The sequence below is a fragment of the Eptatretus burgeri genome, unplaced genomic scaffold (assembly GCF_056783735.1).
Source record: "Eptatretus burgeri isolate ZD-2024b unplaced genomic scaffold, Ebu_testis_v1 Ebu_testis_scaffold_116, whole genome shotgun sequence".
Lineage (NCBI taxonomy): Eukaryota > Metazoa > Chordata > Myxini > Myxiniformes > Myxinidae > Eptatretus > Eptatretus burgeri.
In genome coordinates this window covers 37,943-55,000 of record NW_028222066.1, presented here as the reverse complement: position 1 = coordinate 55,000, position 17,058 = coordinate 37,943, and the positions used below count along the sequence as shown (strand labels likewise).

General features: G+C 44.8%; 1 protein-coding gene across 22 annotated transcripts in view; it reads left to right on the top strand.

Moving 5' to 3' along the window:
• LOC147007548 (dynein axonemal heavy chain 8-like) overlaps positions 1 to 17,058 on the top strand; it is a 59,869-nt gene that overhangs the window by 21,524 nt on the left and 21,287 nt on the right. For 11 of the 22 annotated variants that reach the window (XM_085866942.1, XM_085866927.1, XM_085866943.1 and 8 more), the window contains 3 exons: positions 767 to 964; positions 8,481 to 8,600; positions 13,183 to 13,318. In XM_085866942.1, coding sequence (XP_085723068.1) covers positions 767 to 964; positions 8,481 to 8,600; positions 13,183 to 13,209 — 345 coding nt within the window. In that variant the 3' untranslated portion in view covers positions 13,210 to 13,318. Of the gene's footprint in view, positions 1 to 766; positions 965 to 3,696; positions 3,908 to 3,964; positions 4,065 to 7,710; positions 8,387 to 8,480; positions 8,601 to 13,182; positions 13,319 to 14,783; positions 16,609 to 17,058 lie in introns of those variants that run through there. The other 11 variants (XM_085866926.1, XM_085866936.1, XM_085866930.1 and 8 more) reach the window with 11 other exon arrangements.

Below are 17,058 nucleotides of genomic sequence, written 5' to 3'. Positions count from 1 at the left end.
CCGATCAGTAGGTACCTCTTACATTCATTGCCATGAAATACATTTTTTTAGTGCTGATGTGCTGCGACTGTAGGTATCCTGGCAGGCAAACAACTCATACATCTGATTACTCATTTTGCTTACACATGGGGAAAATAAATAAATAAATCGGAGGTGATGTCACATGACTGCTGCTGGAAAAAAATCTGAAAACCCTATTAATTAATTAATTCCTCATGACCCCCCCTTTGCAGACACACAGTTCTGCTAGTGTGTTGCATTTTGGGAGTTCAAAGCAATAGAATGCATGAACTTACTCTGTAGTCACCCTGTATGTGTGTGCATTGAAACAGTGTGAAGTCACTAAGTGTACCCATCCATCCATCCATTGAGACCATACTCTGTGTAGAGCGTTGGTGCTGCCTCAGCAGTCTCTTGGCTATTCGGCACAATCGTGGAGGGGTCACCACTCCGACACAGGATACAAGCAAGGTGGCACTCATTTTACCGACCTTAGAAGGATGACAGGCAGAGTCAACCCCACCTCGTATTAATTCAACAGCAGAGGGGGAATTGAACTCAGAATCCTATAACCCTAACCAGTCAGCCAACACCCGGCATCTTCAGTGGATGCGTGCATTGAATTACTGTTCACTCATTCAGACAGATAAAAGGAAAAAAAATATGTTTGATGGTCTTGACTGATTAGAACAACTCATGATTACTGTGTCAGAGTAAAAGTTAATAAATTGTGTGTTTGGGGTAATTTTGCATCATGTGTCCTCAGATTGAAGAATTGCTGGCAAAGATTGAGAGCTTCACTCCATTGACAGCATCAACAATCGAAGGAATCGATTCCTTGGCAACCAAGTTTCAAAGCATTTGTCTCAATGCAAAGAAGAGCCCACATGATGTTTTAGATCCCAGGATAACAGCGTTTGACGGAGATTTCAGAGATTTCTCGATGCAGATTCACAACCTGGAGGTGAGCAACGTGATTTGGGATCTTACAAGGTGTTGTCGAGCATCCCAAAGAGTCACATAAAATGATGTCTGGATGAAAATGTACAGAAAGATGACAATAATGGGGAAGAGTACTGTATTCTCAGTGTTTCCTGATATGAGCAGAAATTTTTCTGTCGTGAAATCTTTGCTTATTTTGTTATTTTGCTGGACAGGAGGCTGTTTCTGGGGTTTCGAAGACGAAATACAATCGAAAACAAAGCAGGAATTCATGGGCCATTGTGTGTTACCGTATTATTAACAACTTGCCTTTGCTTCATGGAAAGCAAACCCAACTGAGGGGAATCTCAGTTCCTTCCATAAGCTCAGAACAAGTGTGTGTCTCCCCTCAGGAGAGCCAGAAAACAACATCTTTCGAATCTCAAGTCAACTCTCAAACCAGTCTCCCTCCTCCAAATCCTGGTGGGGTCCAATCAAATCTGTTTCTGGTGTATGTTCCCCCTCCATCTCCTCCCTTACCCCAAATGGCCGCACAGCTGACACCGCACATGAAAGGCTGAATGCTTAAACTCCGCGTCCAGTTGCACCGAGCCTCTCCTAACAAGGTGGAGAGTTTGTTGTCAAACCTCGACTCAGATTCTGCAATCGGTCCAGACGGCATCAGCCCACGTGTCCTAAAAACCTGCTCCTCTGCTCTTGCTCACCCTCTCTCTGTTCTATTCACCTTCTCATTTGATCAAGGTCATCTGGCATCTTCTTGGAAATCAGCAAACATTACCACCCTGCATAAAAAGGTGCAAAAACAGATCCCTGCAACGACACACCAATCAGCCTTCACCCAATCATCAGCAAGGTTATGGAATCCATCATCGCTTCATACATTAAATCCTTCCTCTTCTCCTTCCTCCAGACATATCTCATTCCTTCGATAGGGCCAAGCACCCTGCCCTGCTCACCAAACTCTCTTCCTATGGTATCCAAATACATCTCCACTCATGGCTCACAGACTTCCTCTCCTGTCGCAGCCAACGTGTGGTCCTCAATGGAGTTCTCTCATCCCCTCTTCCTGTCCAAGCTGGAGGTCCTTGAGGCTTAGGCAGCGTCGTGGGTCCTGTTCTTTTTCTGGTTTTCATCAATGATCTCTCTGATTCTCTGGAAAATCCTCTTTATCTCTTTGCTGATGACTCCACCCTCTGCCATACCATCTGTCATCACTCAGACCGGCAAGCAGCAGCTTCTTCACTCACTGCAGATCTGGATAAAATCACAAACTGGTCCAACACGTGGAACATGTCTTTCAATCCGGACAAATCTCACACCCTCACGATGTCTCTGAAAGGACCGTCTGGAAACCCACACCATCTCCGATCTCAACAATCCTCGAGAAGAAGTCCTTTCCTTCAAGCTTCTGGATTTCACGATCTGCCATGATCTTTCTTGGGAAAGCCACATTTCCAACCTGGCCTCCAAAGCCAGTCACCGACTGGGAATCCTCCATCGTGCAAAGTCCTTCCTCGGCCCACCTGAGCTCCTGACGACAAACAAAGTCTTCATCCGCAGCCTGATGGAGTACTGCTCTCCTCTCTTGCTGGTGTTCGCGTCTCTCACCTTTCTCGGCTTCACTTTGTGGACACCATGACATTTCGGATCATCGGTATCTCCAGTGAAGAGGCTGAGTGTTTGGGTTTCTCACTCTTTCACCGCAGGCAGGTCGGTGGTCTTTCTGTCTTCTACCGTCTCCTCTCCGGTCTCGCCCCCGGCTCTGTCTGCGAAACGTCCCTCCCATATTTCTGCTGGGCACTTAATGTCCGCCAGCAACTCCCTTCTTGTAAAACTACCAAAATCAAGAAATTCTGCTCACCTTCACTCTTTCATTCCTCTTTTTTTTCCCCACCTTTGGAACAAACTCCCACACTCTCTTCATTTCGACTTTTCCCCCCCAGATCTTCAAAACAGCTGTTCACCATCACCTCATCTTCCCCCATCCAAAACTATGATATTTTTCATCCCCACCAATCCACCCCAAACACACCTCCTTCAAATTCCCTGCTTTCCTTCCTGAAAGTCCCTGTGGTGTCGTGTACACCACCCCATCCCTCTCCATTCCACAGACCTCCTCATGTCTCTGTTCCACACTGTTTTTTACCTTCCCTCTCTCTCCTCTCTTGTCTACTTCTACTCTTGTTGTACGTTTCTGTGTGTTCGCTCTAATACGAGCCCGATAGTGTATACCAAAAAACTAAAATTTACTCATGATCCCCTATTTTACAACTCTCTCTCTTTTCCCACATTCCCAGAAGTTGCGACTTGATTGAACTCGTCATCGCAGCCGGTATGACGAAAGTGCGACACCTCCGGCACGCTTCAGGGTTGGGATTGTGGACAGATGTCAAAAAGTTGTGGACACATTCGGACGAAACTTGGACACATTGGGCGACAAGGAGGAATTGATTCAATTTTGGTGAAGATCCGAATCCCAATCCGGAAACAAGAATTATTTAATTTTTAAAGTGATTCTTCACCATTGAGATCGGGCCAAAAACGACCCATAGGTCGATATTTCAAACATGTATTGGGCCCGGTGTGTTCTCGGAGGTCAGGCGTTACCTGGCGCAGGTGTGCGCTCTTCCGAGTGCCCTTCTGCGACGAACAATGGAGCATTTTAAAATTGAAAATGTGGATTCAATTTTGGAATTATCCTTTATGAAGCATTGAACGAATAATTTATTCATTCTTTCTTTACATCTCATGTAGATCCAACTTCAAGAGTTCATGAAGTCTTTCTTTGTGAAAATTATTTCAACCTCACAATCTCTACTTTTGCTGTGAAGGTCGGTGATTGACCAGGAATGTATTGATCAATGATGCTCCGATTTGATGACGCGTGATTGTTTTCTTATGCTACACCGGTTTGGTTGGACTATAACTTGGCGAGTATCATTTGTTTCCTGGCATTTTTATTTTATGCAAATGAGTAATCACTGGAAATGTACTTCCCATTGGGAAATCTTCCTTGTCTCAGATTTGAACATCTGAACATTCCTTGCATTTTTCCAGAAGTAATCTGTGTCGCTGAACGGATCTTGCAACATTATTTTAATGAAGTTGAGAACATAAAAAAGGTATGGACACTGAATTACTCTGTTTTTTCTTTCACTTTTGCACAAACTGTTTTAGTCTTCTCATAAATAAATAAATGCTGCACGTGATTCATTGTCCTGAGAAGCTTGAGGGGGAAGAGTGTGAAGGTTGCTTTGAGAGGGAGGGGAAACGATTTGGTGGAGGTATGGTGAAGAAGGGAGCGGGTAGGGGGAGGTACAAGATTTGAGGGGTTGGGAAGAGGGGGACGTGTGCTGAGAGGAAGGAAGGAGCATGTTTGTGGTGATGAGTGTACCGATTGAGAGTGAGATATCTGTTAGGTTAGAATGGAGAACATAGATGTTAGAACCACACAGTTTTGGGACAACAGAGGGGGAGCTGATACTGAAGTAGAAGACATTGAAGTGCTAAGAGCAGAGGTAGGATGAGGGGCAAGAAGTAGGAGAATCAGTGGAGCTGGCAAGGCTGGTAGTGCAGCGGCCAGCCCATGAACCAGAGTTGGTGTCAAAGCCACCCAATGCTCACCTGTTTATACATTTATCGTTTTTAAGACGTCTAATAATTAATATTTTTTTATAATTCTCTAACAATTTTTTTTTTGGGGGGGGGGGATGGAAATCACTGAAAGCATGTAGAAATGCAAAAAAAAAAATTTTTTTCTCGAAAAATTTTTTGGGGGGGGACCAAGTCCAAAATCTAATGACATGATCCTTGGACCATACCTAACCCCCCCACGAAGTTTCGTCGAAATCCTAATCACTTAAAACATGTAGAAATCCTAATCAAAACAAAAAAAAGAAATCGAAATTTTGTTGAAAAAAAAGTTGCAAAAACATTTTTTCTCGATCAATTTTTTTTGGGGGGGGGTTGGAAATCACTTAAAACATGGACAAATGCAAAAAAAAAATTCTCCAACAATTTTTTTTGGGGCGGGGGGGTTGGAAATCACTTAAAACATGTTGAAAAAAAGAAATCGAAATTTTGTTGAAAAAAAGTTGCAAAAACATTTTTTTCTCCACCAATTTTTTTTTGGGGGGGGGTTGGAAATCACTGAAAACATATAGAAATGCAAAAAGAAAAAAATTCTCTAACAATTTTTTTTTGGGGGGGGGGGTCCAAAATAAGTCCAAAATAAAATCTAAGTCCAAATTCTAATGGCATGATTCTTGGACCATACCTAACCCCCCCACCAAGTTTCGTCGAAATCCGTCGGAGTTTTTCCGTAATACAAAAAATTTAACATTTTCACGCTCATGCTCACGCTCACACTCACGCCGGGGGTATCACTATAGCTCTCTGTTCTTCGAACAGGCGAGCTAAAAAGGCCCTAAAAAATGAGTAACCCCTCCCAGTGGTAGAACAAAGCAAGACCTGTTTTAAATGAATAATATGAATGTCCAGTTATGGAAAAGGATGGTTGTCCACTTCTAAAACGTGTAAAACTGTCTGAATTAACCCCTCACTTATGACCGTGCCTTTCTCCAGCTGTGTAAGGAACTGGAACATCCGGTATTTTCCCACGAAAAGTCAGTAATATTGTTGTCTGAGTTACAAAACAGGTTTGTCGAGATCCTACAAGCAAGTGGACATAACCAAGGGCAAGAATTATCATGGAAGCTGAAGCTGAAAAACCGAGACGCCATGATGGTGATAGGATCGTGTTTATTTCTCAAACAGGGAAATCTGACTTTGTGTGTTCAAATATGGTGACTGTTGGGGATGCACTCAGAAGGGTGCATGAATTACGTGTCGAAGTGAGTGAGCAAGGAGAATTTGGACCGGTAAACGATGCACAAGAGGTTGGCAATCAAAGTCATTTAATTCCACGCAGAGCTGCAGGTATAATACGCCAAGCTGCGAATGGCATCACATTTCAGTCGCGTAAGTATGAACCGAGTAACCGGTTACAGATTGAGAAATGCAGATCATATTTTGTTTCCCGACCTGTTGATAGATTTTATTTCCTGATGCATCTGGTGTCTCCGAAGGTAACACAGGAAATGATTTACTTGGAGTGCGAGCCATATATCATAATATTATTTCCCTCTCGTGCTCAACACACATTCCACTTACATTTGGTCTTGGGGTCCAAATACATCATGACTTCGGTGGGAAATTATTCTCAAGAGGGTGGTCAGAATTCTGAAAAACCACGTTTTTGGAGCCAATACAGTCACATTAGTATTTGACAGATATGACAACACATCATCCATAAAAGCCAGTGAAAGAGAACGTCGAGGCAGCTCAGTGACCAGTGTCGTGCAGACACACCTCATCCTTGGCAACAGGACAGTACCCCCATTTCAGACAGTTTCTGAAGGGACCAGGAAACAAGCCAGATGTTGTTGCATTTGTCAGTCAGTATGTGAGTGAAAATGGGCAGGACAGAATTCCATATGGCAAGTCCATTGTTGTGGCAGGGGGGTTTCGGAACGGTCAAGAAGTGGTGAAAGTTTCCAAGACTGGCCATGAGTCTTTGCTGGATCTTTACAGTACACAAGAAGAGGCTGATACAAGGATGGTTCTCCACTCAATAAGCTTCTCTTCCCAAGTATCCAGGACCTTCATTCGCAGCGATGACACTGATGTACTCGTGATACTCCTGTATTATATGAACCAAGGACTTTTGAGTGAGCAGGTGTTCATGGTGGAAGATACACCACAACAGAGCGGTTTATCCCTGTACATTCCATTGCTGAAAACCTTGGCAGTGATATTTTCCAATGCCGTCCTGCAGTTCATGCACTGACGGGATGTGACTCGACCGGCGCACTTTTCCGGATAGGGAAGAAAATTGCATTCTCTACACTGTCAAGTCAATGCGAGTCTGGACATTTGGTTGCTGGACTTCGTGATGTCTCTGGCTCTGATCAGGAGAAGTGGTTGGAAAGTGCTTGCACCTCTGCACTTTGGCTGTATGGTAGTAAGGGAAGGTGCTCTCAAACACGAAATGACTTAAGGTACCAACTTGCCCACTACAAGTGATAAACCGCTGCACAACTGCCTCCCACGGAAGATGCATTCCGACAGCATGCTCTCAGAGCCAGATTCCAAACCCGTATCTGGTGCAGCAGTCACATCCCAAAGCCAAATTTGGATGAACCATGCAACAGTGGATGAAACAGTCAGGGTGAAATGGTATGAAACAGTCAACAGTCAGGGTGAAAATGTCATGCAGATGATCATGTTGACACAGGATTCTGCCCCCGCCGAAGTCCAAGATGTAACACACCTCTTTTTGTAAAGATGGTAATTGCAAGGATGCTGCAAAGTGCCCACGTCTGCTTGCAGGACTGAAATGCATTGAAATATGTGACTGTGTCGACTGCCCAAATTCTGTTGCTCTTCCAGTCGGTTTCGAACCTGAAGAGTCCAATGTGTTAGATGCTGAAAAGATATGCTGTACATGCAGGTAATTCTATCACTGTAGATCTACTGAACATGTCTGTCAATGGACACACTGAATTTGTAGACACGAGGAACTGTTTATATGAAGTTCAATTGCAGTTCCTGGGACATGGCGATAAATTTAAAAAGCAACATATTTTGCAGTTAGTTTGGATTGTAAAGGGTGAATCAGCATGAGATCCAGTGTTTTTTTAAACATGTACCTTAACAGTTGTGGCTTCACTTTACATTATCTCAAACAAATCTTATCTGTGCTTCCAGGATGACATCATTTTCCTCGCCAGATTTTATCAGGAAATCGATCCCTGAAATAATGGGCTGAATAATCCCTTTAAATACCACATGCTACCCCTGAATTACCCTCAGTTGTGACATAAGATGTCCGTCCTCTGTCTCAGTTGCAAGAGATCTGCATTTATCACACATATGGAAAATTTCCAAAGAATGATTTGAAAAGTATGTCAGAAAATTCAAAAACTTACTGAAGTGTTAAAGCACATGCCAAAAAGCATTTTAAGGTATGTAATCAGAATAATTATGTTTCCTGTCATGTCCGACAAAGAAAATCATGAAAGTTTTTTTTTGGTTCTTTTTTGCTGTACTAAGGTGAAAATGCTTTTATAATTCCACCCGTAATCTGACAGGCTCTGGGGTAGAAGGGGTTAATTGAAATGGTTACTCACCTTCTGGAAATGGACAACCATCCTTTTCCATTAATAAACATCCATGTGAATAATTTAAAAGAGGTCTTGTTTTGTTCTACCGTCGGGAGGGGTATGGTGGTTTTTTCAGCCCTTGGCCGCTGCCATATGAGAATGTGGCAGGTGGATCAAGAGCAGGTGTTTTAATTAACCCAAACACCCAATTTCCACTCTTGCACTTCCTTGGAGTGGTGTAAAAATTATTATTTTGGAGTTCAATTGGTTTTTGTCACCAAAATTGCAATGAAAAAGCTTTAATTCATTTTAACACATGAATCCACATTGATTTTTATGTTTATGTCCTTCGACCATCCTCTGATAAAAACACAGATTTTTGAAAACGAAAAGCATGATCCTCCACGTCAAAGAGATACAACTCCAACTGAAGGAAGAATACTTTGGGCTCGTAATCTCATCGCGCACCTTAAATATCCGCAAGAACAATTCCAAGTGGGTTTTCACAGATACTGAATTTATGGATTTCCGACATGTTGTCTGATTTTGGTTTGAATTTTTTGAAAATTTAGAAAAAAATGTATGTTTTTAAAAAAATCGCTCTGTCGTGTCTAAGTCTTTGTATGGACGTGAAAGGTAATGTTAAATGATCCCCGATCCCATTCCTCAGTGGGAATAGGGAAGTGTTTTAGGTGAGGTCAGGTCAGGTATGGGAGCATGCGCCGGAGCAGCGCGTCGCTGCATCCACTTTCCTCCGGTACTCCAGGGGCCTCCGTCTGGCCATCCCCAGGCAGATGCCTGGCCCATCCCCATATCCTTCATATGCTGATGAACCAGCTGCAACCACGAGGCACGGGGTCGGCCAATTGGCCTCCTCCACTCACGAGGCTCCCTCGCTGAGAGAATCTGGTGAGCAGGATCAGCGTCAGGAAAACGAGCCACATGTCCATACAGCCGCAGCTGACGGTCACGAACAATGCAGGTAACAAATCTCATTTGAGGCTCTCTCAGTAACCGCTCGTTGGACACAAAATCCGACCAGCGATAGCCAAGGATTCTCCGAAGAGACCTGGTGCAAAAGGATTGAAGTCTCTGTCTCAGATCCCTGGTCAGAGTCCAACTCTCACATCCGTAGAGCAAGACTGAAAGCACCAAGGACCTGAAGACTCGGACTTTCGTCCTCCCGCACAGGTACCGGTCACGCCACACCCCATGATCCAGTGAATCAATGACTCCCCAGGCCCGACCCAGAAGTCTGTTGACCTCTGGCTTACAGCCAGCGGAGACATGAATATCACTGCCAAGGAAAATGAATCTCTCTGTGACCTCAACATGCTCACCAAAAAGAGATACAGACAAGATAGCAGCATCCAAGATGTCATTGAAAGCCTTGCGCCCGAGATCTTAGTTTTGATCCAGGAAACCCATAGTCACAGCGGCTCCCACTCCTCATTCAGAACCTCGAGGGCCCCAAAAGGGACCTCCAGAGTCTGCAAAGATGACTGCATCATTTGCGAAATTAAGGTCAGAGATCTTGATATTCCCAAACGACAAACCGTAACTTGATCTCTCCCACATCCTCCCCAGAATCTAGTCCATACATGTGCTGAAAAGTGTGGGGGCCAATACACACCCCTGACAAACTCCATTCACAACTAGAAATATGTCACAGATGGTGTCTCCACATCTCGCAGCACTCTCAGTATAGTACAAGAGTATAGTTCAGACATCAGATGGATCAGTTTTGGTGCCACCCCACGAAGACCAAGAATCCTCCAGAGGGCATACCGATTCACTGAATCAAATGCTTTGCAGAGGTCAACATAGGCTGCAAGCAGCCCCTCCCGAAACTCTCAACTGCGTTCGGTGAGGACCCAAAGGGCAAGGATGCGGCCCTTGGTGTAAAGCCTGATTGCTCTGGGCTCTGTTGCTCAAGCAGATGGTGGTGAGCCTGATCAAGAAATATCCGAGCAAAGACCTTTCCCGCCACTGAGAGCATCATCACCCCTCGGTAGTTCGTGCAGTCCTGGCGATCACCCTTCCCTTTTCAGAGAGGGACAACAAGGCCCCTCTTCCATTCAGTTGGGATGATGTCTGTGTGCCAGGCAGAACACAGAGCTGCATGCAATGACATGACTACAGCATTTCCACCAGCCTTAAGAAGTTCAGCATGGATGCCACAGATCCCAGGAGCTTCACCCCCTCTCAACCCGTTCACCACAGCCTGTTTCCACATACGAAGCTAGACCACAGTTAATTGAATGGTCAGCAATAGGGACAGTAACACCCCTGACGTCCAACTCGACAGCTGATGGATCAGCCTGGTATAGCCGTTCAAAGTAACCGTCCCAGCCGGCCTTCACTCTTCTGTCAAGAGCTCTCCACTCTCCACTCTAATTGCAGTGCACCGAGGGATGGGTTTGGAGGAAAGTGATGCGCGAAGTCCCCTGTAAAGGCCCAGTCACACCTTGACGTTTTAGCCAGCTTATGCCGATTTTTTCAAAAATTTGTGTAAAACGCTGGTACACGTCGAATACGTTATGGGTACGTTTTGTATATGTTAAGACCACGCTGAAAAACACTGCCATAAGTGGTAGTACGCTGGCTTTAAACGTTGAACTTTTGGGTTTTCCTTAAATTTTTTCATGCTGGAAATTTTATGACGTATGTCGGCGTGTGACTCACACGTTCCGCTACGCTGGCCATCAGTTGTAGGCATGTTATGCGATCGTTGACACACGTTGAAACACGTTACTTGTAACTTCCTCATGAAGCACCCTACTAACATGTTCAAAGCACGTTACCCGTAGGTTAAAAATTAAGTTTCGGGTATGCTAAACATTACCTCGATGTGTTTCGACTTTGAGTAACTTACAAGTAACATGTGGCCGACGTGTCTAAACGATTGCGGAGCGTGCCGAGAACTTACGCCAGCGTATGCGGAACTTGTGAGCCATACGTCGAGTACGTCGTAAAATTTTCAGCATGCATGAAATTTCACGACGTACTAGACGTACCACGTAATATGCCAGCGTACTTCATTGTTTTTCATCGTGCTCCTAACGTATACACAACTTACCCATACCGTATTCGACGTGTCCCAGCGTTTTAGCCCATTTTTCATGGGTCGGCATACGCTGGCTAAATCGTCAAGGTGTGACTGCGATGTTGACACTTCCATTTTTCAGGCGTGTGTGATTTAAATCGGCGAGCGGCAGGTTTTTAACAGAAAACGCCACGAGTTCGTCGGCGATACGTGCAGCGCACTATGACGAAGTTAAACTATCGTGGGGCATAGTTTGTGAACGCTGACAACAGGCTAAGCATTCGTTGGTATAAGTTATCTTGACCACAACGAAACGTTCTGTGGCCGTTACTAATACGTTATGCATACGACCGACACGTTATGAATACGACCAAAACTTTAAAAAAAAACCTCAAAACTTCAGCGTACGCCAACGTTTTACGTGCGTTTTTATACGTTGCCATTCCTGGCTAAAACGTCAAGGTGTGACTGGGCCTTAAGCAGGACGATAATCACTTGACCACAGGTGATTGTTGGGCATAGTTTGGGCTATGCTCTACCCCCTCACAGACTCCTCGCATATAGGTCTCCTTGTCCACCCTCAGCGCATGTGCATTTTTCTGCCTCAACTCCCTGAACAGCTCAGCTCTGCCATTAAGCCTGGTCATGTTACTCTGGTCAATGATATCCAGTGTCCCTTGGAAGACAAAATTCTTCTTCGCCCTCTGTTGAGTTCCAAGACATCCACCGGCAACATCAGGGATGGTGATGTTGAAAGCACTCCACAATTCTTCAGGATTCTCCAAAGCACCCAGACCCCCCCAAATCTCCACTCAGCCTGTTCACAAACTCCTCAGCGACCCTCTCACACTTTATCTTGCCAACATCCAGCTTAGGCTGGGATGGTACCATTCTCCTGGATTTAAGATGCAACTTCAGAGTTGCTGCGATAAGCTTGTGGTTGATGTTGAGGAACTGAGCACTCATGTAGACCCTGCAGTTCTGGATCATCCTCCAGCAACCAGCAACGAGCACGTGGTCAATCTCCTTCGCCACACCACCAGCGTTGGAATACTATGTTCAGCGATGAGCCTTTGAGTGCTGAAACCATGTTCCAGCCATCCTAAGTCCACGACTTCTTCCAAAGTCAAGGAACGTCGTACTATTCTGGTTCACAATTTCAGACCCATGGGGACCAACACACATCTCATAACCATCCCCATCAGTTCCAGTCGATGCATTGAAATCCCCCAAGACTTTCAGAGTATCTCGCCTGGGGCAATGATCAACTACAGACTCGAGCGTGGCATGGAATGCATCCTCCGTGATGTGATCACTCGTCTCAGTCGGAGCAGAAACAGAGACCAGTGAAACGACACCCAAGTAGTGACGAATCCTTAGTCTTATAATACGCTCATTGACCGGTGTTACCTCAATTATCATTGGAGTCAGCAAATTGGACACAGCAACAGCAACTCCTTGGGAATGGTAACCATCAAAGTGACCAGACCAATAGTAGGTGTGACCACCCACTATGATCTCGCCGCAATCCGGTTTCCGAACCTTAGAGAGTGCTGCAATACCGATGTCCAAACGCTTGAACTCAAATGATAACGCTTGAACTTTGAGGAGTGAAGGATTTTACGGTGGCCATAGTGCAAATCCTACCACCAACCCCCTAATAAAAGTAACCCAACTGCAGAAGGACGTCTGCAGACACAGTTGGGCACGAGATATAGACGGCCTTTGGCTCACAAGGAGGTCTTCCGCCCTTTGACAGGTTTTGTTGTTAATCCTGCTCGGTGTCCATATCATCCACCCTCCTTGCCAGGAAACCTGCTGGAGACTTTTCAGTCACCGACTGAACCGTGTCCCCCACCGAAAATCTGGTGGGGGGGGTTGGTTGGCGGGGGTTGGGGGGGAGGGGTTGGGGTTGACGAAATTACCCTTTGTCTGATGTCCTAGTATCTAACAAAGGAATACTTCAGCTGAAAAGCATCAACGCACTTGTACAATAATATTTGCACTGTTATTGACACAACTTGTTTGCAGAAAATGCCATTGGTGCTTTCATCATAAAGTGGAAAGAAGGCTCTCGCGATGCACGACAACACTGCACATGTTCTGAAGCGTTACGTGGATTCGCATCACACAGATTGGAAGAAGAGATTTGGACCAATTTCCTTTGGTAAGATGTTTTTTATTCTCTACACGAGTCAATACCCGCTCCCTTTGGGAAGATTTGTTTTCCGAATCATCATCCTTTCCCCACGCACAATACACCGTCCCTCTGGCAGGGTCCATGGATCAACCACTTGCACTGTTTCACCTGAACAGGTGAAAATCGCAAGTCGTCTCCCCGCACTGTTGCTGGGGGAGGGGTCGAGGGTGATTATTTATTTTATGTTCATAACCTGACTCTTGGTACTAAACCGACACCCTTAAGTGGCTTGGCTGGTGGGGTGACACCCTGCCAGGACGAAAAACATCTTCTTTTTCTCTGTCACGCTTCACATTTCGAGGCTCCTCAGCCTCGTTTAGGGAGAATTTCAACAGAAGAAAACCCGAAGCACAAATGAAAAATTTCATGGAGGTCAGCCAAGATGTTTTTGATTCCATGAGGAATGGACACACAGGTCGTGTGCAGCGGGTGGGAAATGGGGTTTCGTTCCATGACCAAAGGTGCTCCTTGAAATTTCGCAGATGAATAGACAACGATGTGATGGTCTCCCTGGGTATGAAGTTCTCCGGTGAAATCTCCGTTAAACACGGCTCCGTGGGGTGTTGAACTTTGCGACCAGGGTCCAAAAAGCCGCTTTTTAGCAATTCGACCATTTTTAAGGACTCGTATCTCCAACACCACTAATACATGAGTGACTGTACTCATTGAACTTGAAGAGTGGAGAACATACTTTCAAAATTCAAAACAGTGAAGTTGTCCTTGCTTTATTAAAATAATTATCATGATGGAAAAACAGCGATTTTTGATCAACAACTAATCCGCAACCACCCTCGTTGATACATCACTGATTCCAAATTAATCCCGGTGGAGAAGTCATGAACCATACATAAAAACAACCCACTGTACTTCTGAAATGTTGAGATATTGAACAAAAGCCATGCCATCGAAAATTAAAGCTGTGTCACTCGGGAATGAGACGACAACATTCTCCACCTTGCTCTCCATCAAATGCAGTCAAACAGATTTGTCCGTCTTCGCCATGCCGCCATCTGAACCCGCAAGAGGGAGCGAAACCGGACTGAGAGAATATGATGAAACTTATCTCCTATCTAATTGGCGAGTCTCTACGGATAATGAGGAGCCGCGCGACCAGAGTGCGATCAGAATGAAAAATTATCTCTTTGCTTGATTTTACTTGAGAATGTTGTTTTCACCTGTGAAGTGAATGTTTTCAGCTTCTGGTTTTTCAGGATGGAGTAAAAGTTTACATCCGGTGGTCATTAAACGAGAATTCACAAAATGTTCTCTCAGACATTCACCCAATTCCTGGGCATTTCGGATATCATTTTTGATGTCACTACGGGCGACAACCCCTGAACTTATGCACACCAGGTCCACACATGGTTCAAAGCGTTTACAATGGACTTTGTTGTTGATATCAGGCTTTCTACATGACCCTCATCCCTCTTAGTTTGGATCCTGTCTAAATCCTTCTCTGATTACGAGGGTCGGAATGACATCCAGCCAGATCTTGACGGTGGCGGGCAATCACGGCACGCTCATTTTCCACTGGAATCTATTGATGAACAGCTCCGCGATTCAGACTGAAGTTCGTGATGCCTGTGGATGTCTTTGAGTCTCAATTTACAGTTTGCTCAACAGCCTGATCGCAGGCAATCGAAGCAAATGCCTGTTTGTCTTGACGCCGAACAGTCCACTCACCACGTTCACGCAGGGTGTGTTGTGCACATTGCGACCATCTCGACCCAATACAATGTCAAATACCTCGTGTAGTTCACACGATCGTATGCAAAATACCTTGGCAACATGAGCTTACTGCAGCAAGATGTCGGCCCCAGTCAGATTCACAAGTGGCCCGAATGAAGAGAAGTATCTCGACCATTTCCCAGGAGGAAGACGAGAAGGTGAATGCAGGATTTGTCTGTCCCCATCTCTCACCAGAAGTGTCATGCATGGACAGAACAGCTTCAAATTCCGTCCGATCGACGAACGCAGCATTTCCTGCATCACTGCGATGATGTGGCTCACTTCACCATCCGATAAGGAATCAAGGAATTTGTGGAACCTCAAGCGGTGAAGACTTTCGTTCAGAAATTTTGACACCAGATTGACCGATTGTAGCGGTGGCCAGAGATGACACCATTCACGGATCCTATGATTGCCTGGGCTTCAATCATCACATCACATGAAACGCTTTCCGATCACTGCGAGAAATGCCATGCAGGTGTGGAGTTCACGCATTCCAGCCACGACATTGTGAGATAACCGGTGATTGCTCCAACAAGTCTCCTGGACTTTCGCATATATAGCCTTGTAACAGACAATGACAACGTGATTGAATTGGAAAGAGTTGGCCATCTCCAAACTTTTCATCAGGATTGTATGAATTGTTGACAAATCAATCGGTGAAGATTCGCCGACGGGCAGATAAAGTTGGCCAGACTCATCGAGAACCTCGTCTGCCTGAAGGATTGTATGAAACCCAGACCATCCCAGGATCAAGCGGAGCCCGGTGTCGACATATTTACAGCGGATGAATGCCATTTCAATGGGAATGGCATCCTTCACAACCACGTCATGCTTTTCCTGTTTCAACGAGCATTCCGGTGTGATGCCAGGATTCAAGGGGCCATGTCTTTTCCTTTGAATATAATACTCAATGGTGGAATCTTCAGCGACCTGTTTCCCTTCTTCAAATATACTCTTTCGGAGCCATCTGCGGAGCATTCACCACCCGCTGAACCTCCAGACCATTCGTGCGGTGGTGTTGCGCTATGTCCAGTTTGGGTTTCCTCGCCAAAATCAATATTATCCCAAACTATTCTTGTCGGGGGTCTTCTTTGAAAATCCAGCTGGAATGTTATTAGCGAGCTTGTGAATTCTTACTTAACCGAAACAAGTTTCAAGACGTACAACAGTCTCGTGATGCACAGTGACCATAACTGTTCATCAAATTCAACAGCTATGATGAACCGGATAAAATGTCTGATTGTCATCATCAAACTCACAGACTTTGGCGTTTGTTTTTGACCCCTCAAAGCGAGTTGAATGATGTCCTGACAAATGGACAGCACTTCAAATTCGGTAGGGGCACAAAACTGTCTGGAATCGGTTCATCAATGGCACCTACAACCCATGCTGACATATTGAACTAGAGGGGGAGCACTCGGGAGAGTGCAAAACCTCCGCCGCCAATACTGCTGGGTCACTCAAGTGAACCTGATATCTTATTCATTAAATATGTCAACAGTGCTGACAGAGTTATAGTTCTTTTCTCCAACATTTTTTTTTGGGGGGGGGGGTGGAAATCACTTAAAACATGAAGAAATGCAAAAAAAAGAAATCGAAATTTTGTTGAAAAAAAAAGTTGCAAAATCTTTTTTTTCTCTAACCATTTTTTTTGGGGGGGGGGTTGGAAATCACTTCAAACATGTAGAAATGCAAAAAAAAGTGTTTTTTTCTCTCACAATTTTTTTTTGGGGGGGGGTTGGAAATCACTTAAAACATGTAGAAATGCAAAAAAAAAAAAAAAATTCTCGAACTTTTTTTTGGGGGGGGGGGGAAACAATTTTTTGGGGGGTTGGAAATCACTTAAAATATGTAAAAATGCAAAAAAAAAAAAAATTTTTCTCAAACAATTTTTTTGGGGGGGAGGGGGGGTCTAAGTCCAAAATTTAATGGCAGATCCTTGGACCATACCTCACCCCCCACCAAGTTTCGACAAA